The 14,077-nt window shown below is 43.3% G+C and overlaps 1 protein-coding gene across 1 annotated transcript; it reads left to right on the top strand.

Moving 5' to 3' along the window:
* Positions 1-956: 956 nt before the first annotated feature.
* Positions 957-10,943, top strand: RSPH3 (radial spoke head 3). The gene is made up of 9 exons (XM_031049868.2): positions 957-1,078; positions 1,358-1,445; positions 2,604-2,745; positions 3,324-3,466; positions 4,015-4,218; positions 5,231-5,393; positions 6,431-6,517; positions 8,652-8,989; positions 10,764-10,943. The coding sequence occupies exons 1-8, from the start codon at positions 957-959 to the stop codon at positions 8,987-8,989; spliced, it is 1,287 nt and encodes a 428-aa protein (XP_030905728.2). The 3' UTR covers positions 10,764-10,943.
* The last annotated feature ends 3,134 nt before the right edge of the window (positions 10,944-14,077 follow it).

Below are 14,077 nucleotides of genomic sequence, written 5' to 3'. Positions count from 1 at the left end.
GTGTTATCAGCGTTGTTCTCAGACTAAAGACAAAACACAGCATTGCACCTAGGAAGCAGAAAAATAACTGCTACTGCTGAAACCAGGATACCTGGGAATTATGTTTGAACCAAAGATTTCACAAAGGGATGGATTATTCTGTGTATTTGGTCTTGCCAAAGTAATCAAGGCATATGACTACCTACATAGGTTAAAAAAAGAGCTGTCACAGTATTAGTAACCCTTATTTACTTTCATGTTTCTCTTAACAGATTTTTTTCACAGAATCTGAAAATGCATTCTCATGGTTTGTCAGGACAGAGAGTGCAGCTTACGATGGAGGTGATGATGTACTTGAGAGCCCCCCTCACACTCCTACCTCCCATCGTATGACACCTTTACAGCATCCAAAGCTGCTGCTTGGATGGAAAAACAGAATTAGGAGCGCAGTTGTTGGTGCTGCTTTTCCGGACAGCGGCACTTACACCACGGCACGCCATCTACAAGGTTTTTGCGGTACTCCAGCCAATTTTTGATCCCCAGTGGCAGTACAGATCGCATTAAGGCGCTGTCAGTTTAACCGGCAGCCTTCCAGTTCCTGGGTAGCCTGCGCAGGGGCTGAAGAAGGACACTGACACCTCGCGGTTACACTGCTTCATTACCTCAACGGAGGAGGAGCCCCGGCACCACCAAACGCAAGCCCGTTAGCAGTTAAAGCGATTGTTTTCCGCCAAGCACGCCGGTGCCTCTCGAGCAGTCATGTCCTCCCGGAGCCTCCCTCACCTTTAGCGCTCCCCTGACAGGAAAACCTGCCTGAGGAACAACTACCAACAGCCAATGCCACCCAACCCTAGCGCATGCGCGGAGCCCTATCCTCGCCCCGCCCGTACGTTACCGTGGAGACGGGTGTCGCGGTGCGAGCGGCTGCTGCGGGTGTGAGCAGCGAAGCGTCCTGGGTACCCGGGTCGACCCCCGCCATGCCGCGCCTCCGGGACCCGGAGGTGGCGGCGGTCCCTGCCGTCCTCTACAGCTACAGCAGCCTCCCGCGCACCCTCCCTGCCCGTCCCAAGTACCGACCGCCGCCGGACGCCGCCGAGTCGTGAGTGTCCGGCGGGTCGAGCCGTGCAGCCCCGCGGCCTCCGCTCCCCGAACGGGGTTCTGCTGCACCCTCCTGCCCTCCGCGCCCTCACCCCAGTGCCCTCCCCGCCCTTCCCGGGGAAACGGAGTCCCGCCGCCCTGCCTGCAGGTCCTTCCTCCCGTAACTTTGGAAGGGACTTGCACGGGGTTGGCCTTTCAGAGTCCTCCCGACACCTTGTCTGAGGTATTAGCGTACCGGTTACAGCTCTGTAAGCGCGACTGTCTGCGCTTTATGTTGCAGAGGAAAGGAGCCTATTCCTTACACCAACCTCATGTACGACCCGAGAGTGGTGCGCGGCAACACTTACGCTCTGGAAGTCATACCTGTGGTAAGTGTTTTTTACGGGTCATGCTACAGCTTTGTTGAAAAGTAATAGGGCAGGAGAGCTCTTCCTCATTAGTGATTTTAACTACTGAGGTTGTGATTTTACTTAAAACACTTCACACAGCCACAGGCTCTCTAGTTAAATTAGCATGTGACTGCGTTCAGCTTGTCTTAAAGCACTTAGTTTCACATGAACTTCTGTAGTTCTGAGTTGTTTTTTTTTCCACATTAAGTACCTGATTATTTCCTTCCCTCCCCCCACCCCCCCCCCCCCCCCCCCCTTTCTTTAGTGTAATGATTCTGGGCACAGGTCATTGCTGTATAATCTGTTATCATATGTAAGGTGTCATCAATGAGAATAGCAGCTCTTGGGAAATATATCTTGGGGTACTCTTTGACATTCTACTATAGAAGCAAATGATCCAGCTGTATGCAAAAGCTGCTTGTGTGGAGGTGAAAGTATTTAATTTCCCTTGATTCTGTAGCAAATGTTTTAATGATGCTTTATTTACAGAGAATATTTCTACATAGATAATCTGATCATATAAGAATTGCAGTCTGCATTTTTAAAAGCTACTTTGTGGAAATAACTTTTTTGGTAGCTGTTTCTTAGAATGAATTTCACATATGTTCTGTTAAGAAGTTTGAAACTGAGGTTCATTTCAATTCATAAAAGGACTATGAAATTTAAAAGTTAGTATGCATTACTTTTACTTCATCAGCAGTGAAGAACCTATACTTTTTGTCTAGCAAACAGAACTGTTGATAATATGATAACTGAAGTCCACTTGATCTTCTTAAAGCGTTACCTAAAAACTCTCACTTGTCAGCAAGGTCATGAAATTTTAATATACTTTATCTCACAAAGCAAAGTTCTGTGTGTAATATCCACTTCCAAATAACAACTATTTGCTCTTAGTGTGAGATGCTATTGGCACATGCTTAGGCAGCTAGCATAATTTATTAGTTTCATGCCCTACAGTCTTTAAGGTAACTGAAAATTCAGGGTCAAGACCCAGAAAAGTCAACCTGAAATGCTATATTTGTAGTATTAAAATCAAGCAACCACTTTATTTTTTGTGTAGAGAGAAACTAGTATCATTTTAGAGTACAAAGTGTATTCTGTTTTGTAAGGATTATTATCTTCTTCATCCCTGCTCAGATTACCCCACCCACTCCCTTTGAGATTCAAAGGCAGAAAGAAGCATGGAAAAGAGCACTGGCTAGGAAGCGTGCAAAAGAGCAAATGCAACCAAAAACACCTGAGCCTGTGGAAGGCAGAGAGCACATTCAGGTGCAAACAGGTAAAAGGCTGACTTTATTTCTTTTTTCTAATTAATCTGAAACCAAAAACTTGCTGTTCTATATTCACTTACTAAATTTGTGATACAGTTGGTAGAATCACAGAGGGTTAAGATTAGAACTGCAGAATAATAGAATTGGAGTTTCTCTAATAATTTCTATTATAGCCCCTTATAACACTCTTATTTGACTGATCTATGTTTTCATAGAATCACTAGTGATGCCAGTGGAGTCATGGCCCTTCAGGTGTGTGAATGCCTCTAACTCTTCTTGCATTGGCATAGAGATATTTCAGTTGGGCCCCTGATGAAAATGCCTTATTAGCTGGAGTGCCTGGAAGTACTTTGTGCTGCTCTTCAGGTGCTCCCGTACTGACTTGTGATCCCTCTCTAAGCTCTGGGTATCTCTTACTGTCAAGAGTTTAAGTTGAGGTGTCTTTTTGGCTTTTTTTTTTTTTTAACTTCATAGAAGTCATTTTATTGCACTCTTTGGATATAAGTCACACTGTAGAGTCATAAATAGTTGAGAATTAAAATAAAAAGAATCCAACTTTCAGCATTCATTGTACTTTTGTTTCTAGAACTGTATTTGGAAGAGATTAGTGACCGGATAATAGAGGTTGATGTAGAGTGTCAAACAGATGCATTTTTGGACAGACCACCCAGTCCATTCTTCATACCAGCCAAAACGGGAAAAGATGTGGCCACGCAATTAGCAGGAGAGGTATGGAGCAAAGTCAGGTCTGTAAGTGCTGTCAAAACACATCTCCCATACAAAACACACTTCTGCTGCAAAATTAGGGCAGAAACAGAAAGGAACTTATCCTCACAGATCATGCCAAAACCCAACAAACCTCTCCAAAGTCTGCTGTGAGGTTAAGTGCAAAATTAAGGAAGGTGTTTCTCCATGTGCACTGGTTCTGCTGCTTTCAGATAAGAACTAAAGTTGAGAAATGCTCTCCCCTATAGAATGTGTCCAGCCTGAGAATGGCTTAACACAGGAAACAGCTCCAGGCAAGTGCTCTGTTTCTCCCTGGCAGCCCCACAGTGGCTGTGGTAGGGTGTGTGGTGTCTCACTCCAGCCCACTTAGGCCCCAGCTGCATTCATGCTTCTTGCCTTACCTGACACAGCACACCACTCCCCACCCCCATTTCTCAGCCCTGCATTGAGTACAGGGGCTTCAGTCATCATCCTTTTGTCCTTGCAAAGTTGTTAAGAGTTGATTGTGATCAAGGGACATTTATCTCTGTTTCCCTGACTCCCATCCTCAGTTGTTTGACTTTGACATTGAAGTCAAGCCGATCCTGGAAGTGCTGGTTGGGAAAACGGTTGAGCAAGCTTTGCTGGAAGTCATGGAGGAGGAAGAGCTGGCCCAGCTGTGGGCACATCAGCGTGCCTATGCAGAGCTGCGCAACGCAGAGCTTGCTGAAGTACAGCGCCTGGAAGAGGAGGACAGGCGATACAGAGAGGAGAAGGTAGGACTTCCCAAGAGCAGAACAGGCCTGTCTGAATGCTTGTCAGAAGGGAGAAAACTACTTCCAGTACTGAAAGACAAGCTGTGAAGTAAGCTGGTTGTGCCTCAAAATGTACTGTCAAGTTTGATATGCCTCAAAGCATTCTGGTGCTATACCTGCACTCTATCATTTACTCTTATGCACCAGCACCATGCTATTGTGTTTATTTGGAGCAGCCATGCTCATTGACTCAGGCCTCTGATCGAGAGGCCAAACCCAACAGCATTTTTCTCTGTACCTGGTGCAGCTGTTACTCATGCATTTTCATTATAATAACTGTTAAATGTCAGAGTGCTTGAAAGTAAGAGATGCCCTCTAGTCCTTCACACCCAACACATGCACTACTAAATGTGCATGCATACCTTTCAAGACCTCCAAGTATCAAGATGTATTAGTATTATCCAGTAAATAGGAATACAGAAATAATAATAAATAATAGGAAACACAGAAGGCAAGTCTTCCTTACTATTTATTAGCCTTGTATAATTGCTTTTTTCAATGTTTTTCTGGACCAATTTGAGTTTAATTTTGTATCAAATAGGATATAGTACTGGAAGAAGAAAAGTTAAGGAAATCTTGACCCAATTTCATCTCCTTTTAAGGCCAATGATCAGTATGATCTGCAGTAGTAAAGCAAAGAGTCATGAGTTTAATGGATACTACAATATCGGAGAAGGGCTTAATTTGTCCAGCTGCAAAATCAGAAAACATATACCAAAGGAACATGTTTCCCTCTAGTCCCTGTGGATTATAGTACTCCATAAATTGAGTATAAGTTTGCTTTCAAGCACTCTTTCAGATGAGGTTTTGTGAAAGTTAGAGTCCTCAAATACCAGGTAGAGACCATAAGTATCTGTACTTTTGATTATCTTTGCTATTTATGACTCTCACACGGTGATCATTCTTCAAAGTCTAGATCAAACGAGTAACAGTTAAAGGCCTGAAAATTTTACACACAATATTGCCTTGACAGGAACGTCGCAGACGCCAGCACATGCAAATGCTGAAGAAACAGAAAGAGACTGCAGAGAAAATTGCAGCTCAGGCGTTCACTAAGCATTACTTGGCTGATCTTATTCCCTCGGTCTTCAACAATCTTCGTGAGGGTGGATTTTTTTATGATCCTATAGAAAGGGGTTTGTATTTTTTATTTTTTTTTCACATGTGAACTAAGTAACCTAAGGGTCAAAACCACCATGAACACATAGCTTATTGTCCTATATTTAGAATAATGTCATAAGACTTTATTTACATTTGTGGTTGGATGGATAGTTTCCAAATTCATATTTTTTAACACAAACATTATTGGTCTTCTGTACAATAGTGAAGAATAAGCAGGAGCTGACAGTGTGATAATGAGTGGGACTGCTCTTGAACTGGAGAGAAATAGTGGGTGGTTAGGATTGGTAGAGAGATCCAAACTGAACTGAATGTGTTTCGATAGGACATGCAAAGCAAGCCATATGTCACTGAATCTTTTTTAATGATTATCAGGGCAAGGTTAGAATTGGGCCCTGAAAATAATTTTGGAATTATAAATCAGTGACCCCCAAGCTTTTAGAATCAGCAACATTTCTTGTGGGTTACCTTGCTGCATTTCACTTCCACAGGCCCTGCAAAGACCACAGCTTAGGAATGTTTACAGTCTCTCCCGAATGAGTCATGGGGTAAATGCAGAAACCAAGTGTATTTTGCAAACAGGGCAGGCTTAGGGACCTTGGTGTACAAAGAGCATGATTTGAGAAATACATGGGTAAACAAGAGCTCTTTAAGTCAGAGGGAACAAATGCTTTCAGCAGATCAGAAGCCAGACGTCTTTGGAGAGCAAGGCAGGAAATGTTATTCTCCTGACTTATTCAGGATAGTTATTTTCATCTCCTGGAGCATTACTGTGCATCTCATCTGTGCCTGCCCTTCAAGGGTGCCAGACCTCTTTAAAAATCACTACAGCTCAGAGAAGTCTGTTCTGGGTCCATAACAATGTGTAAGAGAGGCAGGAGATAAGAAACCAAACAACACCTGAGAGATTTCTTCTAGCTCTTGCAAAGCAAGTGTCTTTTGGCAAGGATGTTAATCTCTTGGTCGTAGCAAATTAAAAGCAGTCCCAAGATCATGTTGCTCATCTTTGATTACAAGATATTTTTCTTTCTTTCTTCCTGCTAAATTCTTGCAGATATTGAGACAGAATTCCTTCCATGGCTGATGACAGAAGTAGAAGAAGAACTAGAGGGGAAGGTTCTGGCAAGGGTATTGCTTGACTGTAAGTTACTAAATCCTGGAATGCAGTCTGGACTACTTGATTGTTCTGACTGGGGAAAAAATAAATATATTTACAAGATCATGGTGGGGTTAATGTAGGAGGTGTCATTTTAGCAAGTACCCATGGCTTTTTATGTTGTGGTTGGTTGTGGAGTTTTTAATGTTGGAAACCTACTAAAACATACTTCTAAGTAATTGATTCTCAGATTAAATAATAGAAGCGTCAGTCATTCTGCATTGTCCTCTCTACTGTCTTTACACTGTTTGAGATGTGTTGATACTGGGAGATGCAGTACATTTGGCAGGAGCAGAATGGTTAAAGAACACCAGTTCTTCGCTAGAAAATTGTTATTTCTCACATGTTACTGCTATGCTGTGCCAGATTGTGCCAGTGATCACAGAAAAGCCCATCTTGTCTACAGCCATGTGTATACCATGAAAGTCTCTTGTTTGTGTAAGCTCCCTGGGCTATGGAGTAATATGTTCATCCTGTGTGAAAGGAGAAGGATAATTGTATGATATGGTTGACAGAACTCAGGTGACCAGCACTTTTCTTCAAAACAAGGGCTTACTTCCTCAACAGTCAATACTTATGTACTTGCTTTTGACATAGATTAAAATATCATCCATCTTTTGGACTTGTTCAAGCTTAGTATTTAGGTTCTTTTGTTAGTCAGTCTTCAGAGGCTGCAGCTGAAGCACCTGAATAATCTAAACTCTGTCTTACGCATCATTATGATGAATGTGTGTTCACCATGGTGGTCCTAAATCAAACCACTTTTTATACTTGAATTGAGTCATCATTTCTGTAGTTTTTCTCAAGCTGTGATTTTGGGGTTTGTTTCCTTTGTGTCTATTTTCTGTTGTCGGGGTATAATCTGGATTAGTCCAGTTTGTCTGTTAGGAATTTTATCCTATGATGTAAATACTGGTATGTACACTTAAGGACCACTTCTTTATGTAGCTCTTCAGTGGAAAGGGAATTTTCTCTTGTTTTAAGTAGAAGTATTGTATGTAATTACCAAACAAACATCCCAAGAAGAATGTTGCTGCAGGATGCACTAATGATGAGAACATCTATCATATCCCTGTTAAATCTTTCTCTTTAATTTTTAACCAGATATCATGGTCCTGCACCAGTTCTAAGATACAAAGCATCTGGAGCAGGCTAATAAATAATATCAGCCATCCCTGTTTTGATATTTATCCTCTGTATTTCCTGGCTTATAGCCAGTCACCCATTGTTGAGTAAACATCACCTCTGCAAAAGGAATCATAAATTGCATTCTTCAAGTTCATGGAGGCAGACACAACCTTAGCTGAGAGAGTTTGTGGCTTCTTTGCCCCCTTATGCAGAAGCATAGGAAAAGTCTCTAAGGATACATTTTTAACCCAACTGAATTAAGAAGCTACTTTGCTACTTAAAGGATTTATTTTGTCACTGTCCAGTAAAAGAGCTATGAACTACAAAGGAAGCACCCTCAGTGGAAGTCAGCTATGTTGTTTGTCATCTGAGAGGTGACCATTCCTTCTTTTACAACCCAACAATGACGCTCTTTCATTATTTGTCCTATCTTCTGTGTTAAACCTCTCTTCTTTCACTGTTGGGCTCTATATTTTTATAGTCAAAATTACAGATATCAAAGTAAGTGCTGATTTTGTTGTTGTTGTTGGACTCATTGAGAAAGGCATGATGTTTAGAGAAATTTACAAAGCCTTGGCAGCAAAACCAATAAAGAATAGGTGGTTTACAGCTGCTTTTCAGAAAGAGAAAATCTTTCGATGACTCCCATAGTTCCAGTAATTCCCACTACCAAAAACATCATGCTGTGTACAACCTGGCCAGTCCTTGTTCCTGGCGATCTGACATGCTTTGGAAGAGAGGAACTACTATGAGGACATGAACAAAACAATCCAGGTGAACTCTTTTAAATCACTGCTCTCAGTGTAAACCACTCATTTGGCTGCAACTAGGCTACAGTAGCAGGGATAGTTGTTCTAATTCAAGTGTTCTTTCATTTTTAGTGTTATTTCATTTTTTTTCCCTGTTTAAGAAGCTATAGGTCAGTAATATAAAATAATCTCAAATTACTTTGTTTCCCCTCCATGTTTGTTGGTGTCTTTTTCTGTTTCAGCCTTGGTTCGTACAGTTGTTGAAAACCGCTTAGAAGCATTTAGCTGTAAACCTCCATCTGATCAGCCCCAGGCACCTGCTGAAGAGCCTCAGCCTCCAGAAGAGCCTCAGCCTCCAGAGGAGCCTCAGCCTCCAGAGGAGCCTCAGCCGCCAGAGGAGCCTCAGCCACCAGAAGAGCCTCAGCCACCAGAAGAGCCTCAGCCAGCATATGCAGAACCCCAGATATCTGGTGAGACAGATGCTACTGACCAACCAGTCACAGAGAGAGAGGAGACTGACCAACATGTTACTGTGCAACAGTCTTCACATCGTATGTCTTTCCAGTTAGAATTGGGATAGGTAAGCACTGAGGATTTGGAAACTGAGTAACAAGCAGGCAAGTCATCAAGTAAAAGGAGATTAATATCTTAAAAGAAATGAATTCTTATTGATTTACAAGTATTGTGCCCTAGCCATGCTCAAGGATGAACCTAAGCAACAGTAGAGGATTAAAGTAAGTTTTCTATAGGCTGATATTGCTGATTTCAGACTGTGAGAATCAACAGAGAGATTACTAGGCAACAAATGTCAGTGACATTCTATCCCCTTCTACAATCCAATCCATAAAAAAACAGGGACATTTACAGTTGAAAAGTAATGCTGTCCCACACCCTGTGCCAGAAGATCATGAGAAGGACATAGAAAGCATCCACGTTACCTTTGCAAATGCTTTGATAACAGTGTCAGAACAGTTTCCATACTTTCCCTGTTTTGAAAAGTAGCTACTACAGCACTTCAATTTCTTTTCACTGGTGTTAGTATCTCTTTTCCTGACAAACTTGGATGGGAATCTCAGCAGGCAATAGAGCAAAAGCTGCTGTTCCTGAAGCTCTTTAGGTTCAGAGTTGTCTACCACTGGAAATTTCTGCCAGTGCAAAATCCTTCTCAGTGTCCTGACTCCCAGAGCATTCATGGGGGGCTGGAACCACACATGCAGTTTTCTTTGTAATCATTCTTTCCTGCTGGCTCACTGCAATGATATCATACATGACTGACAAAATGCACTTGCACTGCCATGTGTACCTGTCTGTTCATAAGCCAACTCCTCAAGTGGGGCATTTCCTCTCATAAAAGTACAGCTATGCTCCATTGCAGCACACTGTTTCCTTGGTATCTGTGGCTGTGGTAAAAGTCCTGCCTTGCCCAGACTGCTGTGTGCTACCTCCTCTCTGCAGGCTAGAGATGTGTGCTAACCCAGCAGGCCACATCCCAGCCTGAGAGTGGAATGTCAGGCATGACACCTGAAGAGGATGTGGACCTGCTCCACATCTCATACTCTCAAAAGGGATGCCTAGACTTTTCACTGGATCATTTATACATGTGGTTTCAACGGCAGACCCTGCTTTCCCTCCATCCTGGGCTAGGACATCCACTGATAACAAGAGCAGCTATTGCTTCTGTGAAAAGGTTCCATTGGAAGGTGTCAGGTATTGACCTCTCTCTGTAGGCAGCTGAAAAAAAGAAGTAATGAAATGTAAGCACCAACAAATATTCAGGGGGTTGATGTGATATGGATATGTTAAAACTAAATGTCTGGAGTTGCATAGTACAGGTTGTAGACTGACACACCCAAGGATGCTTCTCAAAACTGGAATATTCCTGTGTAAACTCTTCCTCTGTTTGCTAAGTTGATAGTATTTCAACAGGGTCTTTTTCCATTTATGATTGATTCCTCAAAGCATCCACCAAAATGTATTATATGTATGGCATTAAGGTAGCTGGTTCTCACTACATCTATCTGTAAGTTTCTAAGAAGAATTTATTTTATGCACATGACTAGAACTGAAGGCTTGAAATTAAACTGGTTTAGGCATTGCAGCCAGTGGTAAGTTTACCTCAGTTTAAGTGGGACACAGATTTTGCATGGCTTTCTTTTTCCCATGATGATGGAGCCTCCCGTCATGACTTCATATAAATCAGGTAATTGACATCAGGCTAATTTTATCTAAAGAAATAAAAACCCTTTGTGGCATGACTATGACAGTTGTAAATGTTACAGCTCATTTTTGGAATGCTGTATGTCAGGTTTAAGGATTCCTCATTACTGAATGGTTGTTTTGTCATGTATTAACAGATTAACCTAGAGGACTGATGTGGATCATTCTTGAAAAGATGCAAACAAATGCCGACTTGAATATTCAGGTTTGGAATGTTCCAAGAGGAACCTGGAATATTTTATTTTTTGTCACTCCTGCTTTGTGCTTAATTACTGGAAAACTTACTTTAAGTGTTGAATTATTTTATTTAAACAGGTTGTGACACTAACATGTATTCATAAATTATCATAAAAAATAATTAATTGTATGCCCTGCATTTTTACTTCAATAGAATGAATAGATACAACTCGAGCATTGGGTATTGTGGTAGAGCTGCTGTAACAAGTTTTGTTTTTATGGGGCCATATAGCTATGAAGCTGCAGTAGCAGTTTTCCATCAATGGACCTGTACTTAAAGTCCAGCCCCCAGTGAGGGCTGGTTAGCAGGGAGGGGGACCCCTTGCATCCTGCCAGTCACTGGAGAAGTGGAAAACCGTAAGAACAGTAAGGAGGGGAAGAGGGATTTGGGGTAATGGTGTAGCTGTTGGCTGTTTGGAGTGATGCCAGCAGACAGCTGGCAGGGTGGCTGGGGGACCCACCCCAGTGAGCTCTAGTGTGAGCGCCACATCTGTCACATCCCCCACAGGGACCCTTCCCGACACCTTCCCGTCCAAATACCCATTCTCTGGTCAGTGTCCCCGGTAGCAGGTGAGGTGGACAGCTCTGCACTCACGATGGCCCAGCGGCTGCTGCCGGTGAGTGCAACGGGGAGAGGAGACGCTACCGAGGGAGACGGCATTGCAGGCACTAGAGGGCAGGACAGCCCACTGCAAAAACGTAGAAAGACGCTGAAGTCACCTGTTGCACGTTACACCCCCTGCACCAGTGACGCTCGGCTGGACTGCCCTCCTCTGCTAAGCCACAGTCTTTTGCACAGACTGTTCATACTTTTAACGTGAGGCGCTAACACTTAGAGTCACCCAACACTGTCCACAGTATGATCTAGAACCACAGAATGGTTTGGGTTGGAATAGACCTTAAAGATCATGTAGTTCCAACCCCCATGACATGGGCAGGGACAGCTTCCATGCTCAAAGCTCCATTCTACCTGACCTTGAACACTTCCAGGGATGGGAAATACACAACCTTTCTAAGCATTGTGGGTTTCAGTGCTTTCTAACTGCAGTTGCAGAGTTTTTCACTCCATGTCTCAGCCCTTGGCTGAACCACTTCAAGAAGTTCAGCAGAGGTGTTTCAGCCTGTCCTTTGAATGAGACTGGAGGAAAAATGCATTTCTGCAGATGATAACCAACTTGTAACACAGCTGTGTGCTGGACCTAGTATGTAGGCTCCTGGGTGCTTTCTCCCAGACCCGTCAGAAAGGAGACACAAAGTTCATTTTGTCATTGAATTGTGGCCAAAGGACCACCTGTAGAATGGAGGAGTGGAGCCTGTAGCTATTCTAGTCAGGCTCAGGCTGGGTGTCTGTCAGCAAAGGCCTCAAACTGCAGCATGTGTGCAGAGTGAGGCTTCTTTGTGTGCTTTATCCAAAGCAGCTGGTTATAACATGACTGTATCCATATGTTTCCATCTATTGATTTCTCTGCATAAAGCCAGAGCATTACTCCAACAACCAGCTCAGCAGCTTAGCTCCATATTTACTTCAATACCCACTTCAGAAATGGGAAAGACACTGTGACTTACTTCCTGGCCTGATTCAGTTTGGGAATCCTTTTGATATTGGTGCACCAGCCTAAACTCTGCATTTCTCCACTGGACGCGGTCAGAGTGGGAGCATTCTGGTGAGTGTAAAATTCATAGCTGGTTTGCTGCTGTCAGAAATCATGGGTTTTGAAGAGCTGAGAATGAATAAAAAGAATACACCTATGAAAGTGCTTGCTTGTATGCACATGTTAAAAATCAACCTCACCCATCTTTAATGGCTAAGGCCTTGGGAGCCCACAGATGCTGTATTTAACAGCAGCAGAGTACAGTAACAGTCCTGTGGTGTTCATGAAGGCATGGAGATTCCTGTCCTGCCATCCTGCAGGAGACATCTTTAGAGCAGTATGATGGTATTTATCATAGCAAAATACTGGAACTATTTCTATGTGGTTTCTCACTGCCATGGTGTCCTTACTGGTACAAACCAGAAGCTGGATGTGACGTAGGGTGCATTTCAGCAGCATAGCAATATCACTGTAGCCTTTGGTCACCTCAGTCCTCCTCAGCCCCACCACAGATGTTTGGTGCTCTCAAATTGCCCAAGCCTTAGCTCATAACATACAATAATGTTAGCATGCATATACTGCCACTGGTAGTTTAGGTTAATAAATTTGACAGTGAACTGTAGCAGTGGCAGCAGTGGCATATCCCATGGTGCTGACTGCTGTGGGGTTCATGGTTTCTGGCAAAGAGTCTGGCGGAGAGATGGCTGCTGCAGTAGGGCTTGAAACTGCCCCAGAAAGGTTACTGTTACCTACCAGCATCCTAGCTGGATCTGGTGGCCACTGCTGAGACCACATGTACTGTTAAAAGAGACCTAACAGTCAAACTTGACTTGATGGGTAGGTGATTTAATCATGCTTGGGCAATTTAAATTATACCTACTTTAAACAGAGCTTTTGTGGGTTTTTTGTTTTTTTTTTTTAAGATGATCATGTTTCAGAGTACATCTAGATTATTTCATGGGCAAATACTAGCAGACCAACCATCACCATTTCAATTAATGGTAATTAATCGATCAAACACATTTGTTTCAAACAGAGTTGACATAACACTCCACTTATGAACAGTTCCCAAAGCCACACCACACTGTGATCACTGGAAGGTCCAAGTAGAGTGGGAGAGGTCCCTAGCTCCCTGGTCATCTGGTCCAACGTTCTCTAAAAGCAGGGCCGTAGATCAGGAGGGTCTTTGGCTGGGGTGTAGTGCTGCTGAAAGAGGAGCAGGGGGCTGGTGCCCTGCCAGCTGAGCAGACACCTACCTCCCTTGCAGCTGTGAAGGCAAACTGTGCCCCAGGCTATGACAGCAGAAGCAGAACCAACAGATCACAGAAGGCCGTAATGCTACCCTGCCACTTGCTGGTCTACCTGGAGGACTGAGCCCAGCTGTGGTCTTTCTCAGTTCAGAAGATGCACTGGAAAATTGGAGAGATCCCATGGAGGTCCACAGAGATGGTTAACTGAGGAGAAAATGCCACAAGGAGCAAGACTGGACAAGCTGGGTGTGTTCAACCTGGGAAGAGGAGGCTCATCTGGATCTCATCGTGGTTTTCCAGCACTGAACTGGTGGTTACAGGGAAGCATCTCCACAAGGATGACCTGCGGCAGGACAAAAGCCATATGCTCAC

Source organism: Melopsittacus undulatus, chromosome 3, assembly GCF_012275295.1.
Source record: "Melopsittacus undulatus isolate bMelUnd1 chromosome 3, bMelUnd1.mat.Z, whole genome shotgun sequence".
Taxonomy (NCBI): Eukaryota; Metazoa; Chordata; class Aves; order Psittaciformes; family Psittaculidae; genus Melopsittacus; species Melopsittacus undulatus.
This window is presented reverse-complemented; position numbering and strand designations above follow the sequence as displayed.